Source organism: Tarenaya hassleriana, unplaced genomic scaffold (assembly GCF_000463585.1).
Source record: "Tarenaya hassleriana unplaced genomic scaffold, ASM46358v1 Cleome5, whole genome shotgun sequence".
Lineage (NCBI taxonomy): Eukaryota > Viridiplantae > Streptophyta > Magnoliopsida > Brassicales > Cleomaceae > Tarenaya > Tarenaya hassleriana.
In genome coordinates, this window is record NW_010967707.1 from 2,052,604 (window position 1) to 2,071,109 (window position 18,506).

The 18,506-nt window shown below is 40.5% G+C and overlaps 7 protein-coding genes, 1 long non-coding RNA gene and 1 other non-coding gene across 9 annotated transcripts in view; 5 read left to right on the plus strand and 4 right to left on the minus strand.

Annotated features, from left to right (window-relative positions):
* Window positions 1-178: 178 nt before the first annotated feature.
* Window positions 179-993, minus strand: LOC104826342 (histone H2A-like). The gene is made up of 2 exons (XM_010558992.1): window positions 695-993; window positions 179-567 (listed from the first exon to the last, which is right to left on the minus strand). The coding sequence occupies exons 1-2, from the start codon at window positions 899-901 to the stop codon at window positions 316-318; spliced, it is 459 nt and encodes a 152-aa protein (XP_010557294.1). The 5' UTR covers window positions 902-993; the 3' UTR covers window positions 179-315.
* A 552-nt stretch (window positions 994-1,545) lies between these two features.
* LOC104826343 (histone H2B.11-like) lies at window positions 1,546-2,323 on the plus strand. Its single transcript, XM_010558993.2, has one exon. The coding sequence runs from the start codon at window positions 1,642-1,644 to the stop codon at window positions 2,092-2,094; it is 453 nt and encodes a 150-aa protein (XP_010557295.1). The 5' UTR covers window positions 1,546-1,641; the 3' UTR covers window positions 2,095-2,323.
* Window positions 2,324-2,751: 428 nt separating this feature from the next.
* On the plus strand, window positions 2,752-2,823 carry TRNAC-GCA. The gene has a single exon. It is a non-coding gene; the product is annotated as a tRNA-Cys (tRNA).
* Window positions 2,824-2,864: 41 nt separating this feature from the next.
* On the minus strand, window positions 2,865-3,778 carry LOC104826344 (histone H4). Its single transcript, XM_010558994.2, has 2 exons — window positions 3,673-3,778; window positions 2,865-3,357 (listed from the first exon to the last, which is right to left on the minus strand). Exon 2 carries the CDS (start codon window positions 3,326-3,328, stop codon window positions 3,017-3,019), a length of 312 nt encoding a protein of 103 aa, XP_010557296.1. The 5' UTR covers window positions 3,329-3,357; window positions 3,673-3,778; the 3' UTR covers window positions 2,865-3,016.
* A 998-nt stretch (window positions 3,779-4,776) lies between these two features.
* On the plus strand, window positions 4,777-10,845 carry LOC104826348 (kinesin-like protein KIN-5A). Its single transcript, XM_010558996.1, has 23 exons — window positions 4,777-4,966; window positions 5,189-5,385; window positions 5,487-5,616; window positions 5,757-5,912; window positions 6,016-6,489; window positions 6,658-6,755; window positions 6,850-7,006; window positions 7,085-7,154; window positions 7,237-7,313; window positions 7,401-7,454; window positions 7,554-7,634; window positions 7,731-7,842; window positions 8,068-8,154; window positions 8,227-8,402; window positions 8,506-8,667; window positions 8,773-9,039; window positions 9,131-9,214; window positions 9,312-9,517; window positions 9,619-9,720; window positions 9,816-9,925; window positions 10,006-10,157; window positions 10,284-10,526; window positions 10,753-10,845. Exons 2-22 carry the CDS (start codon window positions 5,216-5,218, stop codon window positions 10,497-10,499), a joined length of 3,141 nt encoding a protein of 1,046 aa, XP_010557298.1. The 5' UTR covers window positions 4,777-4,966; window positions 5,189-5,215; the 3' UTR covers window positions 10,500-10,526; window positions 10,753-10,845.
* Window positions 10,407-12,246, minus strand: LOC104826346 (psbP domain-containing protein 2, chloroplastic). The gene is made up of 4 exons (XM_010558995.1): window positions 11,780-12,246; window positions 11,312-11,467; window positions 10,723-10,996; window positions 10,407-10,495 (listed from the first exon to the last, which is right to left on the minus strand). Exons 1-3 carry the CDS (start codon window positions 12,143-12,145, stop codon window positions 10,736-10,738), a joined length of 783 nt encoding a protein of 260 aa, XP_010557297.1. The 5' UTR covers window positions 12,146-12,246; the 3' UTR covers window positions 10,407-10,495; window positions 10,723-10,735.
* On the plus strand, window positions 10,844-11,414 carry LOC104826345. The gene is made up of 3 exons (XR_773747.1): window positions 10,844-10,935; window positions 11,068-11,227; window positions 11,326-11,414. It is a non-coding gene; the product is annotated as an uncharacterized LOC104826345 (long non-coding RNA).
* Window positions 12,247-12,415: 169 nt separating the features above from the next.
* On the minus strand, window positions 12,416-16,531 carry LOC104826349 (probable ATP-dependent RNA helicase ddx5). The gene is made up of 7 exons (XM_010558997.2): window positions 16,164-16,531; window positions 15,201-15,797; window positions 14,847-14,935; window positions 14,626-14,725; window positions 13,423-13,677; window positions 13,070-13,218; window positions 12,416-12,977 (listed from the first exon to the last, which is right to left on the minus strand). The coding sequence occupies exons 1-7, from the start codon at window positions 16,317-16,319 to the stop codon at window positions 12,707-12,709; spliced, it is 1,617 nt and encodes a 538-aa protein (XP_010557299.1). The 5' UTR covers window positions 16,320-16,531; the 3' UTR covers window positions 12,416-12,706.
* A 408-nt stretch (window positions 16,532-16,939) lies between these two features.
* Window positions 16,940-18,506, plus strand: part of LOC104827406 (neuroguidin-B-like) — a 2,789-nt gene continuing 1,222 nt past the window's right edge. Inside the window, 5 exon segments of the mRNA XM_010560579.1 lie at window positions 16,940-17,047; window positions 17,700-17,776; window positions 17,985-18,072; window positions 18,302-18,332; window positions 18,335-18,480. Of these exon segments, the coding sequence (XP_010558881.1) occupies window positions 17,733-17,776; window positions 17,985-18,072; window positions 18,302-18,332; window positions 18,335-18,480 (309 nt within the window). The 5' untranslated portion in view covers window positions 16,940-17,047; window positions 17,700-17,732.

The following is an 18,506-nucleotide window of genomic DNA, read 5'->3' on the forward strand; positions in this document are numbered from 1 at the left end:
TCAAAGCCCAGCGGGATGCAAGGGATCACAAACTTTTTCGACCAGGCCCAAAACCATGCGATGGCAAGAATAAATCAGAAATTTCCTAAACCGATAGCATATCTTTGTTCATTGGATTCAGACCGTACCCAAGTGGTATGATTCCTACTAGATTTAATTAGACTAAACTTCATTAGAATTAACAAAACACGACATAACTACGATGGGATTTGATCAGTCAAAAGGCCGGAACCAATGGTTTCATTTCATTTCAAAATACAGACGCCTACATTGCTAAACACATAAAAGCCCTAATACACAGATTTCGTTCAAAGCTCAAGCCTTCTTGGGGGATTTGCCGGCCTTGGATGGAGACTTGGATGCAGTTTTGGGTTCTTGTGAAGACTTCTCGCTCTTCTTGGGCAACAGAACTTGATGGATATTGGGAAGAACGCCGCCATGAGCGATCGTCACACCAGCAAGTAATTTCCCAAGCTCCTCATCGTTCCTTATAGCAAGGAGAACGTGTCTGGGGATGATTCTGGTCTTCTTGTTGTCCCTAGCAGCATTTCCAGCGAGCTCAAGAACCTGCTCACCGATTCAGACACAGACCCATTAATCAAAACCTTCAAATAGATTGATCTCCAACAATCTAATCCAGCAGATCGATAACCCAGGTTCAGATTCAACATGTTCGAGCAAGAACAATTCGTACCTCAGCAGCCAAGTACTCGAGAACAGCGGCGAGATAAACCGGAGCTCCACTTCCGACACGCTGAGAGTATCTTCCCTTTTTGAGGTAACGGCCGATTCTTCCGACAGGGAACTGAAGACCAGCCTTCGCAGACCTCGCCACCGGCTTGCTCCTCGGACCGCCTTTCCTTCCTCCGGCTCCCTTCTTCACTTTCCCTCCGGTCTCCATCTCCAGTACGTAACTCGATCCGACTTAGAAAAATAGATGTTCAGAATCTCGATGGGGAGAAATATCGGTGTGATGACGTTTGATGGGAGAGGGCGTTTGGCGTGTGCGTTATATAGAGGGAAAGGGGATCCGGTGACATTCGACGAGCGTGGGGATTAGGAGCCGTTGGATGTAATATTATCGACGGTGGAGATGGCGATCCGCGTGATGGGACTCGATGAAAGTAAAAGCGCGTGTTTTTTTGTTTGGTAAAAATTCGAATTTTTTCGATACGGGTTTGGGCGCAATACCGGAAATTTCGCAAAAAGATGGGCCCAACAAGCTCGGCCCAATAATGTCAGGACCTTGTTCCGTACAAAATCATCACTTGATTTTTTTTATAAAACAAAAAAACTCGAGCGATTCCGCGCGTGGATGTTACGGGAGTTCCATCCAACAATTGTATATGTCGAAATTGCGGGGGTGCCACGTCATCCATCCGCTCCCTCAAACAAAACCAAATATCCAGTATCTATCACAACCGTGGATCTAGACATTATATTCGACGCATCCAACGGACAGTAGTTCTCACGTCACCTATCCTAGTTAAGTCTCCTCCCCCAATAGGATTCGCCATTGCCTTCTCTATAAAGTCTTCACGCTTCACAAGGATATCTTCATCGCAACCTAAGCATTTTGGCCATCCCCACTTCTGATCTTTTCGATTCGAGTTCTTTTTAGTTTCCCGAGAAAATTTTCTGATGGCTCCGAAGGCCGAGAAGAAACCAGCGGAGAAGAAACCCGCATCCGAAAAGCCGGCGGAGGAGAAGAAGGTCGCCGAGAAAGCTCCGGCGGAGAAGAAGCCGAAGGCTGGTAAGAAGCTGCCGAAGGATGCCGGAGCCGCTGGGGACAAGAAGAAGAAGCGCACGAAAAAGAGCACGGAGACCTACAAGATCTATATCTTCAAGGTGTTGAAGCAGGTTCATCCGGACATTGGGATCTCGAGCAAGGCCATGGGGATCATGAACAGCTTCATCAACGACATCTTTGAGAAGCTTGCCCAGGAAGCGTCGAAGCTCGCGAGATACAACAAGAAGCCCACGATCACGTCTCGGGAGATTCAGACAGCGGTCAGGCTTGTCCTCCCTGGTGAGCTCGCAAAGCACGCAGTGTCGGAAGGAACCAAGGCAGTAACCAAGTTCACTAGCTCGTGAAGAGAATTTAGGGTTGTGGGGTTTTATGTCAGTAGGAATTATCGTGTTGTTTTCCGCTTTAATGGTAAAGCAGTGGGGATGTATGTATGAAGAATTGATGGGTTTACTCTTTATGAACGAGAAGATGGTATTTCCGTCTCTGGCTGTAGATCGGACTGCAGGAAAGATGTAATGTTATTGTCAGGATCTTTCATAATCATACAATTTGGAGTATGGGGTTTTTATTCGATAAGGCCTTGTTCCTACTTGTTCGCGATTTGTTTAGCAACATAACACAGCTGCAGATTGCCTGTTGCCGGGCACAACCTACGTGCCTTCCTCATGTTGAGGGAGGAGACCCCACAAAGAGTAACTAAAGAGGCAATTCGACAACTGTTTTGGGGATTGTTAGCTTCTCTCGTTTTGGGGATTGTTAGCTTCTACTTACCAGTCCGCATATCATCAAAGAGCCCACAAGCTTCAAACTTTCTGTTTTTAACGTACGCAGATCCAAAAAACTAAAAGACGCAACCTTTTACATGTTCAACAATACTCATTATTCTCCATCCTCGATGGTTTCATAGGCGGTGATTAGATCTTTTGTTTTGGGATTAAGAAGTGTGTTTGACAAGTTGCAAGACAAAACTAATAATATTAAATAATTATTATTTCAATATAGGGTCCTTAGCTCAGTGGTAGAGCATTTGACTGCAGATCAAGAGGTCACCGGTTCGAACCCGGTAGGGCCCTTATAAATTTTTTAATTTTAATCACTGTTATTAATACGAGACTCGAGAAAAGGACATAGCATTAATTCCTTGCGAGAAAATATAGCAGTTTTCTTAGATGATGATTGGCTTTTAAATCGTATGAAGCTTTCCCAAGAAAGCTATTACACATTGTAGCCATATACCGGCCAGTTCTTTAAGAAGCCTAACGAAATCTAACCGCCGAAGCCGTAGAGGGTCCTGCCCTGCCTCTTCAGGGCGTAGACGACATCCATGGCGGTGACCGTCTTCCTCCTGGCGTGCTCGGTGTACGTGACAGCGTCTCTGATAACGTTCTCGAGGAAGATCTTCAGGACCCCTCTGGTCTCCTCGTAGATCAGACCACTTATGCGCTTCACTCCTCCTCTCCGAGCCAGCCGCCTTATCGCCGGCTTCGTGATCCCTTGGATGTTGTCCCTCAGCACCTTCCTGTGCCTCTTCGCTCCTCCCTTTCCCAGCCCCTTCCCTCCCTTTCCTCTTCCCGACATCTTCAATGAGGTGATGAGAAACGGAAGATCTGAAATTGGCATAAGAATCGGATATTCATACACATCAATCAGGAAATCCAAAATGGAGAAATTCCTAAAACAAACACTGAAATCGGATAGAAACCCTTGAAACAAAATTGGCTGATATAAAAGAAGATTGTCGAGAAATTTAAGGATCAAGAACAGTAGTGAAAATCTCATGATATGTATCCCAGAATCCAAAACGTTCATGGCATTCGAATAAGACAACACCCCGAACAAGACCCATATGGAACAAGAAAAAACCAGAAGCAGAAATGAGAGGCGAGAGCAGTTGATTCTCGCGAAGGTGGTGAAGACGCTACCTGAACTAGGACGCAGAAGAAAGCAAACCGATAATCAGAGAAGTGATAAATGAAGGAAGACATGGTGAAGAGCCGGCGACTCGTCTTATAAAGGGCTCTGTCCAATCCCTGTGCTTTTATTTTTCTACGTTGATAAAGCTTGATCGGACGGTCATCCAGCTAATTCGCGGGGATCGATGACATGGCAGACGATCCAAAGTCCCTCCACTGTGTTTCCCTTCACTTCCTTTTCCATTTTCGAAATTTTAGGATTTCGATTGGAAATTTTTCTATGATGCGGGAATTAATCTCCCGCCGTTAATATTGGGCGCCAAGGAGAAAATTGAATCGGCCCATGCTATTAATTTGGGCTCTGCTTATACTCAGTCTCATTAACGTGGCCTATTGGGCTTCCTATGGTTGGAGTTTGGGCCTAATAAAGGATTCTTTATCATACGTACATATATATGTTAATGTATGTATGTATATTGATACTATTTTGAAGTTAATTAGCTTTGATGAGTATTTTGATTTGGAGAAAGGAATTTAACTCTTTATTTTATTTTCTTTTAAATTCTTTTTATATTAATCCTTTTAATTTTCATATCATATTTTCGATATATAAAAAATATCAGTTAAAAATCGGTTAACACAGTTAAATGTCCGATTTGAGACTAATTTGAAAAATTTAAGTTTTCTGTTTGCAAATCTTTTGACAAATTTGATATTTTTGGGATTTTTTTTAAATAAATAGATAAATCAGCTTTTTATATGATATGTAATGTTTTATAAAGGAGACAACCTAGATGCAAAATATCAGTAAACTAATAAATTTTAATAAATTTTGTAATGTGGGGTTTCCCCAAACCAAACGGTGTTCAGAATTTCGTACATTTCCAGATGCATGCATATATATATATATATATATATATATATATATATATATATATAAGAGCTCAGAGTGCAATTTAATAAATATCTTGTCCAATGTATAAGTTCCAAAAACATTTGGGGTCAAAAACTAAACCTAGGAAATCAAAATTTTGAATATTTTCAAAGGGGCATTTTTGCCTTTTATCCTTTTACAACGGTCCGATTGGGGATGTCACGACATAACGGCGAAAATCTGACGCCGGCAATTTTGTTTTCTCAGACAAATCTTCATTTTGTTTCGCCCCCCTATTTCTCTGCGGTCATATGTTCCTCGCGGGTAAACCATCACCAGAAGATTTTCCGATCGATTTTGCTCCGCGCAAGTTTCATCGAGATCGATTTTAGGAATCAGAACGTGTCTCTGCCATTCTCTATTTGATCTGTACGCTTTCGCTTCTAATTTGATGCATTTTCTATGATTTTTCTGGAGTTTTAGCTGCTGATTTCGAGTTTTATATCCACCATTTCGATTCTAATGGTGGTTTATGGTTGTTGATGTAGAAAATTTATCGATGTAGTTGTATATTCATGAATTTATAATAGTTGTGCTATTCTCTTCGATTGATCGTAATCCAGGATACCTCTTGCAATCTGTTTTGTTTAGACTCGGAGACTGTAAGAAGGCGGCCATATGGATTCTAATCAACAAAAAGGAGGAGGTTCATCGAGATCTCCATGTCATACTCCACGCTCACTTGATAAATCAACTCGGGATCTGCGAGGAGCGGAATTAAACTCGAGTTCAAGTAACAAGAACGATAAAGATAAGGGTGTGAATATACAGGTTATTGTGCGTTGCAGGTGGGTCTTGAGAATTCTCTGCGGGGATTTACTTCAAGGGAAACATCGTACATTCTCTTTTTAATGTCCAAATGTGCATTTTGGGGTTCTGTATTTTGCAGACCTTTAAATTCGGAGGAGAGAAGATTACAAACACCGGTGTTGATTACGTGCAATGAGCGTAAAAGGGAAGTGGCAGTAGCTCAGAATATTGCTGGAAAGCAGATTGACAGAACATTTGTGTTCGACAAGGTTTAGTTTCTCTTCATTTCTGTTTCTGGATAAATCTTCCACACAGAAAGAAGTCATCTTGTGCTAAATATTAAGAGAGATACTTTCAAATAAAAATTGCCTTGTTTGGATCATGCTGACAAGTACATCAAATTTGTTAGGTCTTTGGTCCAACATCCCAACAAAAGGACTTGTATCACCAGGCAGTTTCTCCAATTGTGTTTGAGGTTCTTGATGGGTATAACTGCACCATCTTTGCATATGGACAGACAGGAACGGGGAAGACTTACACAATGGAAGGAGGAGCAAGAAAAAAGGTACAGCCAGCTCTTGTTACACACAGTTCAATGGAAGCGTCTCCGTTGTTTGAATTTGTGATTGCATCCTTGTATGATCTGAAGGAACCTTTTTTCTTGCCAGAATGGTGAAATTCCAACTGATGCAGGTGTTATCCCAAGAGCAGTGAAACAGATCTTTGATATTCTGGAAGCTCAAAGCGCTGAATACAGTGTGAAAGTATCGTTTCTAGAGCTCTACAATGAGGAACTAACAGACCTTTTAGCTCCAGAGGAAACAAAATCCTCAGATGATAAATCAAAGAAACCTCTAGCCCTCATGGAAGATGGAAAAGGTGGTGTTTTTGTCCGAGGATTAGAAGAAGAAATAGTGTGTACTGCAGATGAGATTTACAAAGTCTTGGAGAAAGGTTCAGCCAAGAGACGCACTGCAGAGACTCTTCTTAACAAACAAAGTAGTAGATCTCACTCTATATTTTCAGTTACGATCCACACTAAGGAATGTACTCCAGAAGGAGAGGAGATCATCAAAAGTGGAAAGCTAAATCTGGTTGATCTAGCTGGTTCAGAGAACATTTCTCGCTCAGGTGCTCGAGAGGTACACAGCATTATTGATTCCACCCATATGATACACTAGTGCTGTGAATTAAAGGATAAAAAATCGGTGTTTTTAAGGTTGCTGAAGAAACATTGCTTGTCATTGAGGTTGATGAGTTGCTTCACTTCTTGATTTTTCTGAACAACTATGAGAGTGACTATCTTGCAGGGGAGAGCCAGGGAAGCCGGGGAGATAAACAAAAGTTTGCTCACACTTGGGCGTGTTATTAATGCATTGGTTGAACACTCTGGTCATATTCCATATAGGTAACAAAAAGATTTGCATCCAGAGCTCCCAGTGGAAGCTTTGTACTGAAAATCTGGATGTGTCTGAAATGGTTTCACGTATTTAAAATTTCAGAGAAAGCAAATTGACAAGACTGTTGAGAGACTCCTTGGGAGGGAAAACAAAAACATGTGTAATTGCTACAATTTCGCCCTCTGTTCATTGCCTAGAAGAAACACTCGGTACCCTTGATTACGCACACCGTGCCAAAAACATCAAAAATAAACCAGAGGTGAGTCACAGATATTTTACTATCTTTTATCGCAGCCAGTAATGTTATATGACACTGCTCCATGGTTTCCCCCTTCAGGTTAACCAAAAGATGATGAAATCAGCCATTATGAAAGATCTGTACTCTGAAATTGAACGGTTGAAGCAAGGTATTTCTTTGTCACATATTTTAGTCCATTTTAACTTCTACAGTAATATACTAAACTCAAGTATCTGTTCTTGGTTGTTCAGAGGTATATGCCGCGAGAGAGAAAAATGGAATTTACATTCCAAAGGAGAGATATGTTCAAGAAGAAGCAGAGAAGAAGGTAGTGTTATTAAGAAAGAATAAACCTCTAAGACCTTTATGTCTTGTATGGTAGATGAAAGACTTTTGTCTGTCTTCATTGCTGCAGGCAATGGCTGAAAGGATAGAACAAATGGAAGTGGAGACAGAAGGTAAAGATAAGGTGAGCAATTTAAATTTAGCTTGGAAAATTTGTATTCCGTGAGTTCAAGCTAACATATATATAGAAAATTCTGATAATGCGACGGCTATTCAAACACAGAAAATTGTGGAGCTTCAAGAGCTTTATGATTCGGAGCAGCTTGTAGTTGCGGAGCTGAGAGAGAAACTTGATAAGACAGAGGTATCACAAATATTTTTTGCTGGATTGTATTGCGTTATCTTTTCTTTTGAGAGTTTCTGATACCATTGATGAATTGTACCTTTTCCTTCTTTTCAGAAAAAGCTCGGGGAAACTGAACAAGCTTTGTTTGATCTCGAAGGGAAACATAGACAAGCAATTGCGACAATTAATGAGAAGGAGTATTTGATAACTAATCTCCTCATTTCTGGTGAGCTGATTATCTTATCTGTCGATGATAGTGAAAACAGCCTGCTGTTGATTCCAAGTTTGAGATGATTTCTTCAGCTTTTTTCAAAACAATGAGAAAATTTACTTTTGGAATATATGCTGTTTTCTCTTCGCATCCTTTTTGAAACCATGTGACAAACTGCCAATTTTCTCTATATATCTTCCCAAGTGATATAGAATGTGACCTTTTTTCATGATTTCTCAGAGAAAACACTTGTTGAGCGTGCTGTTGAGCTTAGGACAGAGCTGGATAATGCGGCATCAGATGTCTCCAAATTGTTTGCTAAAATTGGTTTGTTCCACCTTGATCATCTCTCTATTTCCTTCATCACATTCTTGTATACTTACTAAGCTATCGGCGCAGAGAGTAAGGACAAAATTGAAGGCAGTAATAGATTGCTCATCCAAAACTTCCAGTCACAACTGATGAAACAACTTGAGCTCTTGAACAGCACTGTGACAGCTTCAGCGAGTGAGCAGGAAAAACTGTTGAAAAACATAGAGAAATTTATGAGTTCATTTGTATCAGCAAAGACCGAGGTAAGATGGAAGACAATTACATGTTTATCTGAATGATAGTGCAAGTCTAGAGCTATGCTTACACATTTTATTTTTCTCCATTTCCCTTTTCCCCCCTCTTCAGGCTACCGAAAGGTTATCGGGAAGTTTAGCTGAGTTGAAGATAAAGTATAATTCAAGCATCAATTCTTTCGATGAAATAACTGGGAAGCTTGAAGGAAACTGCCAATCAGCTTTGAACGAATTGACCTTAGAATTGTCAAAGCACTCGCACACCCTGGAAGATGTAAGAAGAATCGTTTAGTCGATGCTTTGAAGAACTATAAAGTATTCTTATAGATAAATTCTCGAGTCTCTAGATTTAACAGTGGCTATGACTGGTTTGATTCAGCTCTTCCAAGGATTTACCTTGGAGGCTTATGCGCTACTTGAAGGACTTCAAGGTAGCCTTCACAAGCAAGAGGAGAAGCTCTCTGCTTTCACACAGCAACAGCGTGACTTGCACTCAAGATCACTAGAATCTGCTAAATCCATCTCCACAGTAATGTTGAGCTTCTTCAAGACTCTAGACATGCATTCATCAAAGCTAACAGAACTAGCAGATGAAGCACAAAGTGTCAATGAGCATAAATTATCCGTGTTCCAGAAGCAGTTTGAGGTGAACTTGGCTGTCCCCAGTTAAACTCTACATTGTGTTTGGCCTTATTTATGCTTGGATCGAATGATGATATTTCTTTTCTGCTATTCAGGAGTCCATTGCAAATGAAGAAAATCAATTGCTTCAAAAAATGGCGGAATTGCTGGCAAGTTCGAATGCTAGAAAGAAAGAACTGGTATGTGTTCAATAACGGTTTGCAGACTTGATTTCTGTGATTCAGTTCTCTCGATACATTCGTATCTAAGGATTGAACATTTTTGCTTGTTCTTCAGGTTCAAATGGCTGTGCAAGATATTCGTGATGGCTCATCTACCCAAACCGCTGCATTACAGAAGGAAATGTCGACAATGCAGGACTCGGCTTCCTCCATCAAAGCCGAATGGAATGCTCACATGGGCAAAATAGAATCTCACCATACCGATAATATCTCTGCTGTTGAAGTTGCAGAGCAAGGAATGAAGGAGATGCTTCTGAAATGGTATCTTCTTTTGCTTACAATGTAGCATTTTCCTTCTCCATGACTTGTATGATGGTGGTTGACAAACTGAACTACAACATGAACAACTCTAATTGTTCCAGCGTGGAGAATGCAAAAATCGGAACACAACAATGGAGAAACGCTCAAGAATCTTTAGTCAGTCTACAGAGCAGAAACGTGGCCTCTGTAGATTCAATTATTCGGTATGCTTCCTTCTCTTTTCCTAATGTTTTGCCCTCCCATATTTGCATTCCGGTTCTGCTTCACCAACTGAAATATCTCCCTTTCCTCACCACAGAGGAGCACAAGAAACCAACGAAAACCTACGAGCTCAGTTTTCATCTGCGGTCTCAACCACTGTGCAAGACGTGGATTCTGCAAACAGCGACATTCTCTCATCTGTTGAACGTAAGTATCTCGAAAATACCTGAACATATATTGGTTTCTTTATATTGGTATCTCCTTAACATGACTCTGGATTCTTGCAGAGTCGTTACAACTCGACAAAGACGCTTATACCAATGTCAATTCTGCAATTGTTCCTTGTTCCGGAAACTTGAAAGAACTGAAGTCCGGTCATGACGGAAACGTAGCAGAAATCAAACAGAACGCTGGGAAATGTCTTGGCAATGAATACAAGGTACATTGCAACTGATTCTCCAAAACAAACATTAACAATTTGGTTAGACCCTTGAAAAAAAAATTCTACACGAGCAAGAGACATATTACATAAAACTGACTAATGGTTCTAAAAAACTTTGGTTAGTTGGATGTACCGTCATGTTCAACGCCGAGGAAGAGAAATTACAACATCCCGACTATTGGATCGATCGAGGAACTCAAAACTCCGGCATTCGAAGAACTCTTGAAGACTTTCAGAGATTTGAAATTTACCAAACAACTAGCAAATGGAGAGGCAAAACACAGTAGCAATGGTTTGCCCGTAACAGAGTCTCGAGCTCCGTTAATGACCATCAACTGAAAAAACAGAACAGAACAGAGAAACACCGTAAGTGATCAAAGTGTTGTTGATCATATAGTTCTGTTAGATTTTGTTTTACACAAAGCAGCATTAAGACAGTGAAAGATACATATAGAAAGAAATATCTCGATTTAGCAAGTTAGATTTATCCGTTTTTTGAGCAATCTATTTCATGTCAAAAGAAAAACAAGATATAATAGATGGATGAAAGAAAGAATGTTACTTTTCTTCTGTGTTTATGTCAAAGGGACAGCATCAAAGGAGTGAAGAATTTGTTCCAACATAGTTCTTGTCCGCGAATCAAGAGGACTATCTGGCTGGTCTGAATGCGAGATGTTCAACAGATAAAGCTTATTGGAGTTGACAAATGCAGCGGAAAATATCATCTTCATTCCACCCCGCGTGCTATCGAGTTTGTATTCGAATTCGTATACTGGTAATCCTCTTTTGCCCGTCCTCTCCGCTACTGATACGACTTCTGCATCCTTTGTGCTCTCCTGAAAAACAACAAAAAGAGTTCATACAATACCTCTACTGATTCTTCGCACAATCGAGCGACTTGAACTAGGGGTGGGCATGGACAGGTACTTGAGATTTTTTGGTCACCCAACTTAGGTTTTTCGGTCAGGAGTACTCACTCTCGGTCTCATGATGGTCGGGTACCCATGAGGCATGACAAGGGCTCGGGTTCCTGAATTTCGAGTACCCGCGGATATTTCTCCATTCGGGTACCCATCTATTCTCATAGTTCAAACTCTCTTTGGCTGTTCTTAGAACCCAAAATAGAAAAGGGGAGATAATTTTTAAGCTACCTTCCGCTTTTCAGCTTGGATGAGTTTATCGACGACAAACTGAGGAGGACCGAATTCTGCAAGGCTCTTTATACGAACAGGATTCACTACAACCCCGACATTGTTTCTCCCTTTGTCTGCTTGTTCGAATAGAACCGTCGCCCCTGTTTTCTCCACCTTATCCCCCATCCATTGTGTTCAGTTACACAAGCAACACAAAAAAGCAAAAAACAAAAACACTCTTCCCTCAAGAACATCAACAGAAAGCAACTGAATTTCAATTTCTCATCGTATTCCAGTACCATTATCATCTGTATTGTCTACAGCCTTGTGGGCATCTTCATGTGATCATTGAAGACAAGTCTAGGTATGCAAAGTAACATCAAATGCAGGATGAAATCGCATTTGAAGGTGTAATCTTTCCCTTACTATGACTGTAACTTGTAAACCCAATGCATAATATAATCGAACAGAGCGAGGGAAACAGACCTTAATCCAAGAAGATGGCACGAGAAGAGTGAAACCCTCCCGAGAATCAGTGTACCTCTGAAGCTCTCCGGATCCTGACGCATCATCTTCCACGGATTTCGCCCTCTCCGGCCATAACCCATTGAACAGAAGCGTGAGAACGGAGAGGTTCACGTATCTCCTGCCCAATCTGACGCCGATGGGCGGATTTTTGACGGCGGAGAGATGTTTCGCCGGTTTGGGTAACGGCGGTAACGGCTGGGAGATATTGGGTAGAGGAGGAGACACGTGTCCGGAGGCTGTGCAGCTTGCGACCCACATTTTGTGGCACCCAACAAAAATAAAAAAGGTTGAGGCTTTGCGACTTGGGTATCTTCTTGACTCCATTTTATGGAAAAGGTCGACCACTCTTTTCGGTGTCTTGAATTCTTTTTTACTTCCTTGTGTCAATATAAACCGACATGACTGAATAGAAGAGATTTCAGACTCTGTAATCAAAATCTATTTCAGAGTAGCTGAGGTTTTGGCTTTAGGGCAAAGAACAGAAACCTCTATTTTGATACTTGCAATGATCAAGACAGGGAAAAAATGGTTACATGATTCTTCTCCTTAAGAAATCATCATCTAGATATTTACATGCCCCAAAGCAGGCGACCATTGACTTGTCTGATGTGAAGTTGCATGCAATAAATTCAGTCTATATGTTTATATTTCAAATCCCATCAAACGAATAATAGAATGATTGTTTGTAACTTAAATGACAAATTTTGATCCAAAAACAAAATAGGAGAAGAGCTTCCCATAGACTAAGAGCTAACACACCCATAAAAAGACATCAAGCCTTTAGGAGATTACGTATAATTTGCTTTGCTCTACCTCAAAAGGCTTTTTCTCCAACCAAAACTTGCTGCAGCTGACAAAAATGGGTACACTGATCAGTCATCCATTTCAAGACAGGTTTCTCAAGGCCTCCGGCACAACATGTCCACATTCCTCGAGGACTTTCACCAAAGAAGATCCAGCCGAGGAGGAAGCCTCATTTTCCGTTAAAAAGCTCTGCAATAACCCCTGCACGCTCTGCCTGGCCATCTTCGTGAGGATCTCAACGTAAGTTTCTGTTGCTGGAACGAAATCAGGAAGTACGACAGATTCAAATTCCTCGATACCCGTAGCATCATCCAACTGCTCCAAATCGATCAGGCAAGCTGAGGGCTTCCCGCTGAGCCAAGAACAAAAACAAGTAGTAAAGAAGATGTTTGCAAAGAACAGATATACCGAAAATTTTAGACAAGACAAGATTCAGGAGCTCACCTCTTCTTGACCTCTAAAATTTTAGAGTCTTTCTTGCCTGAAACCAAGTAGCCCTTGAGCTTAAGGAGAACCCTCAACTTTTGAAGACTGTCTTCCTTCCTCATGATGTACAGAACCTTTGAAGAATGTGAATCCAGAAGCTCCGCGCACTGAAAAAATTCAACGCTTGCCTTCAGTAACAGAGACATTATATAAAATTGTGCTTTGTATGACAGATCTTACGCAGGTTTTATACACTACTTCTTTGTTTCGGTACTTCAGAAAACTTTCTGAGAATCAACACTGCTTTCTTGTAGGCAAATTTAATACCTATGCTGATGGAATTTACAGTCATGTGAAAAAAAAGCACACACCTTTTGCAGCTTTTCGTCATCTGAAGCACAGATATTTACAGACTGGATGATTCCGAAGCTTTGGCTAGCAACAGAATCGTTGAGGGAGACTCTGCTAATGGATCCTGCTAGAAGACTCTGAGCGCCCGATACATTGGATGCCTTATGACTATCGCTGAAGATTATGGTACGGTGATTGCTAGAAATTGTCTGCTTAATGCTTTTAAGTGCATCAAGACAACCCCCGCTGCTAAGTGATCCTAGCTCATCAATCACCTGACCATGCATGAAATAGCAATTGGAAGTGAGGGCTACCCTCTATAAACGATGAAGATCAAGATAGTAGCATGATCAGTAACTCATAAATCCAACAATATATTCAAAGGTTATTGTTTTCCTCTGAAACATTGAAATAGCAGAGAATAGTTTGCAATAAAATTAGCTGCTTTTTTTGGGGGGGGGGGGGGGTAAGACAAGCGACAGAAGGTACATACATGAAAGAAGTGATTGATGAGCTCGAGGATAGACCTGAAGAGGTAGGTTTTGGCTGCTTCTCTGTTTTGCAGGAATATGATTTAGAAGACATGATTGTGATGATCTTCTAACTGAGCGGCTGAATTCAGATAAGAGACGTTGTCGGGGCTGAGAGCAAGGAACTGAAGAAGTTCAGAGCGCAGTGGGAAAGACGAGAAAAGATGGAAGAGGAGCTCTTTGCTCGTGCTCCACGTACAAGGGAAGAGAAGAAGAGAGAAAAGCACTTGAAGAAATCTCGCAATGGGTACGTTTGTTTGGAGACGAGCTTTTGGTCTATATTCATTGTGTGATCTGAACCCGTTGGGGGGGGGTCGGGGGCAAAGGCTTCTTATCCAGGAGGCAAGCTCATCAACAAAACAAAAGGCCAAAACAGTAATCTGCTGGTTCCAAAGGAAAAATAAAAAGGTAATGCATATGAACATATTCTAGCATGCAAACATAATTCACCTTCCGGAAACTACAAAGGACAAATAAACGATGTTAAGATACAGATCTAGACCATTACCTGAAAGCAATACAAACTGGCATAAAAATCCGAGAGAAAATAGAAGTTGCCAAAAATTATTTTTATGGAAGACTCTGAATTGTATTTTCCGTTCTGGCTGAGATCGAAAAAGGTTCTCTTGGAGACAAAAAATGTTTGACCAGTTACTAATGAGTAACAGAATCAGGAGACAGAATTTAGCATACCAGCAATGAAACCCCCGAAATATCAATACCCTTTAGAGAAACAAGCTCCAAAAGCCTCTCAGGGGTAGACACTAGAAACTCAGGCTCGCAGCTCTTCAACCTACACCACAGAAAACCTCTTTTTAGAAACAAACATGACAAAACCCTTCATATAAGCAACGACATAGCATCTATCTGAAACAAAGCAGACAGAAAATCTCAAACAGATTGATCAGAAGTACCCGGAAATTTGGTGATCTAGAGAAGCTCCAGGGTGTAAGCACACTGTATGTATTCCAAGATCTTTCAGCGGCTTGCAAACAGATCGGACCTGATCATATGAAGAAAGACTGAAGTGAGTGCAAAGACATTCTACCAAGCTAATAAATCTAATGCCAAGATAAAATACGCATATAATCTGTCAAATTTCGTAATTTCGTGATGATAATGGAGTATAATCACAACTATAGACAAAATAACAACCAAATCATTCAGATTCATCTTTATCAAGTAATCATAGAAAGTCTATAGCTAATGTTAAATGGAGTATAATCACAACTATATACAAAATAAGGACTAGAGGAAGCGAGCATGACCTTGGAAGCTTTGGAGTGAGATGGTACAAGGAATAAAAGAAAAGGGATGCTGACGGCTAAACCCTGCTTCTCCCTTCTTGCCATAGCATCTGCTGCAGTTGAAACAATCCATGCAATTTGTTCTATGGTTGAAGATGACCCACTTGTCTCTAGAATGTCTTTTCCATCTGAGAAACATCTCCAGAACTCAATTCCCCACGGGTTAACAAACAAAGGCTTCTCATTTTGCTCACTGTAGGTACCATCAATACGGAAGGAACTCTCTATTTCATTCAGACACAGAATCAGAAACTTTGCTGGACCATCCATGTTCTCGCTGATCAGCATCTGACCACCTAGTTTACCTTGTTTCTTAGAAATTTGAATGTCCTCTCCACCTAATTTATCGCCACCCTTGTGCCCAACACTGTTAACCAACACAGCAGATGTTTTCTTGTCTTCTTTCAGCGTCTCATCATCTCCCATTTTGTGAAAGGACCCTTTTTCCGAAAGGGTTTTCTTACTCTTTACCTTCTTCGTTTTCTTTTTGATAATCTCCACTTTATCATGCCTATCGTTGAAGGGATCTTCAGCAGTAGGGAGGCTGAAACACATTCCCTGCGATAACACAACAAACAAGTGAGAAGCTCCCACTTTTGATGAAACTCAAAACATCAACAAATGGGCACAAAAAAAATTCCCGAACAGAAACAATAAAGACCACAGAAACCAGATTAGCTGATCCAACCATCAAATCAAACAACAACACAAGAAATTTTCAAACATTTTGCGAACCCGCAGTCAGACATCAAATAATAGAAAATACCCACAAAAAATGGGGGCCAAATCACATTCAAGAGACAGTGATTTCCACTTCCAGGAGCCCTAAATCAAGCTACGCAATCATATGAAAACACCCACATTTAAAGAGACGATCTTTTTGAGCATATGGGCTTTTCTCTCTTCCTCGAGAAAGAATGATACCTGGCACATTCGGCGTTTGCCAGACTTGCGTCGCTTCTTGGCGGCGATAATGGAGGCGATGCGAGCAGAGACAGTGGAAGAATCGTTCTTACTATTCAGTTTCTTCCTCATCACTCTGTTCTTCTTCCTCATCACCGCATCGTCGCCTTTCGCCATGCCTTCTCCTTCCCTTTTTTCCCTCGCAGCTCCAGAAACGAAGATTACGAGAATTATCCCACAAGCATACACGAAGATGAAGAGAAGACAAAGACGAGACGACGAAGGAAAACAGATTTGGGTTTTTCAGAGTCGGCGATAATTGTTGTCTTTGCTCCGGGCTGCGGTTTCCATCTCTAATATTTTTGTGGCATTACTCCGAGTTGTGCACTTCTTAGGGTAACATTTTCATTTAATATTATCTATTTATTGTTTCGAGTTTTGGACTCTTAATTTTTATTGTGCTCCAATTGCCCCCAGATCTTGATGGGACAGAATTAGAAAGAATTTTATTTGCATACTTTCTCGGGTTAATACACACACCCAAATTTTCGAATGTCTGATTTCATTCATAAAAATAGAAATATTGAAACAAAAAACAAATCATTAAACTTTCTTCAGGATTATTTGTCATCATACTCAGATTTATTCTAAGAAGGAACGGAGTTAAGTTAATACTTTGGGTTTTTCCCAAAATTTAAAAGTATGAGGTAGAAATGTAATTTCTAAAATATCGGAGGCCAACAAAACGAAAAAACTGTAATTTAATTATTCGCAATCTTAAACCCTATGTCCCAAATTCCCAATGGGAAAAAGATTTCAGCGCTTTCCTTTTGTAACTTCCTCTTCTCGCCAACTTCTCCGTCCTTTGCTCTCTTCCCGTCGATCGCCGCCGTTCTATATCTCCGGTGAGTTATCTTATGTTCCTTCTTCGTCTTCCTTTTCATAATCTCTGTCACCGTTAACGATTTTCATGGGGTCCGATCTGCTCTGCTGGTTGTTGGTTTTTTGGAAGCCTAAGCCTAGTTTTTTGTTGCATCTATGAAAATCTTTCAACATTTTTAGTTAATCAGATTTTCATTTGGTTCCGCCATTGTTTGTGGCATTAGTTTTCTCGAGGGGTTGAATTTTTATGCTTTAGTATATTGGTAGACGTGCTTCATTGTTGTTGTTTTTTCTTCTTCTTCTTTTTTCTATATATGTAGTAGGGTTTCTTCTCGGAATTTGGCGAGAACACATAATGCTTAGTTCTTCCTAAATTTGTGAAACTTTTTTTGGTATTTTTGGTGGCTGGGAAATAGTAAGAGTGAGGACTGTCAGAAGCTTGGTTGAATCTGCGTATCTGTATTCTTTATTAGCGGTTCGGGTTCTATGTAGGATGAGGGGATAAACAATACCTTGAAAAATCTTTATATCTGAACTCTGCCCTTTTCTAGCTTCAGGGTTTGAGGAATTTGTTTCTTGGGTAATTTGGTTTAGTTTTTTATATGAATTAATCCGAGGGCCCTGTTTCGATTTCCCAGAGATGGTCTATGAACATTCACACTCGTTTGTTTACAGGTTATCTTCTGTGCTCATAGTTGAAAAAGGATCATGAACAAGATCGCTGTCCCATGCCCTGAGGAAAGATTAAAGAAGTAAGTTTGCTTATGATTATCAGCATTGTTCTTATCTATCTTTGACACAGTTGTCTGTTTGGGTTTAGCCAAGAGAAGAAATAAATCAGATGGGCAATGAATCAACTGCTTTCATGGAAAACTCATGTATGATTCTCTTTTTTTTATATGGACCTCTTACGTTTGGCATGAAAATAAATCAGTTGTCTTTTTTGTAACGCTCTCACAGAGAAGTTCCTCAATTAGCTTCAGTGTTACGAGAAATGAAGACAGGCCTAGATGTGGTCAGGAGCAAAGTGGAAGATCTAACCACAAAGGTAGAAAATGTGTTATAGTATCTAATTTTGGAAATTATTCATATTTTACTCTGGCATAAACATAACCGATTACTTACTTTCACATTTTAGATTAAGATGCCGGGTTTGCTTTATCTTTTGCCAAGTTAGAGTCTATGGACTGTATCTATGATTACCAATATTCAAGGAGGAATTGAACGTGCATCGTGTTAATGCATACTGTCTGACAGTTTTCTATTCTTTATCATAGGTAAAAGCAAACAGTTATCTGACAGCTGATGGGCTAGCTATCTTGAGGCCAAGCATTTGTTACTTCTAAGTTATTGCCAGTGTCTTGTTTATTATTTGCTGAGGAAGGCGAAAGGCTTTTCTATTGAGGGCCATCCTGTTATACAGAGCCTTGTAGAGATTCGGTTGTTTCTTGAAAAGGTTTCCATATTTGTCTTTCTTTCCCT

Coding starts and splice junctions, on each gene's coding strand:
- LOC104826342 (XM_010558992.1), bottom strand. CDS start 901: ATGGAGACCGGAGGGAAAGTGAAGAAGGGAGCCGGAGGAAGGAAAGGC. Junction 568..694: donor TCGAGTACTTGGCTGCTGAG/GTACGAATTGTT, acceptor ATCGGTGAGCAG/GTTCTTGAGCTCGCTGGAAA.
- LOC104826343 (XM_010558993.2), top strand. CDS start 1,642: ATGGCTCCGAAGGCCGAGAAGAAACCAGCGGAGAAGAAACCCGCATCC.
- LOC104826344 (XM_010558994.2), bottom strand. CDS start 3,328: ATGTCGGGAAGAGGAAAGGGAGGGAAGGGGCTGGGAAAGGGAGGAGCG.
- LOC104826348 (XM_010558996.1), top strand. CDS start 5,216: ATGGATTCTAATCAACAAAAAGGAGGAGGTTCATCGAGATCTCCATGT. Junction 7,455..7,553: donor AGACAGAAGGTAAAGATAAG/GTGAGCAATTTA, acceptor ATTCAAACACAG/AAAATTGTGGAGCTTCAAGA. Junction 9,518..9,618: donor AAGGAGATGCTTCTGAAATG/GTATCTTCTTTT, acceptor TAATTGTTCCAG/CGTGGAGAATGCAAAAATCG.
- LOC104826346 (XM_010558995.1), bottom strand. CDS start 12,145: ATGGAGTCAAGAAGATACCCAAGTCGCAAAGCCTCAACCTTTTTTATT. Junction 11,468..11,779: donor TGCCATCTTCTTGGATTAAG/GTCTGTTTCCCT, acceptor ATGGGGGATAAG/GTGGAGAAAACAGGGGCGAC. Junction 10,997..11,311: donor TCCAAGCTGAAAAGCGGAAG/GTAGCTTAAAAA, acceptor GTTGTTTTTCAG/GAGAGCACAAAGGATGCAGA.
- LOC104826349 (XM_010558997.2), bottom strand. CDS start 16,319: ATGGCGAAAGGCGACGATGCGGTGATGAGGAAGAAGAACAGAGTGATG. Junction 14,936..15,200: donor CTCACTCCAAAGCTTCCAAG/GTCATGCTCGCT, acceptor TCATATGATCAG/GTCCGATCTGTTTGCAAGCC. Junction 13,678..14,625: donor TTTCGGGGGTTTCATTGCTG/GTATGCTAAATT, acceptor ATGCATGGTCAG/GTGATTGATGAGCTAGGATC.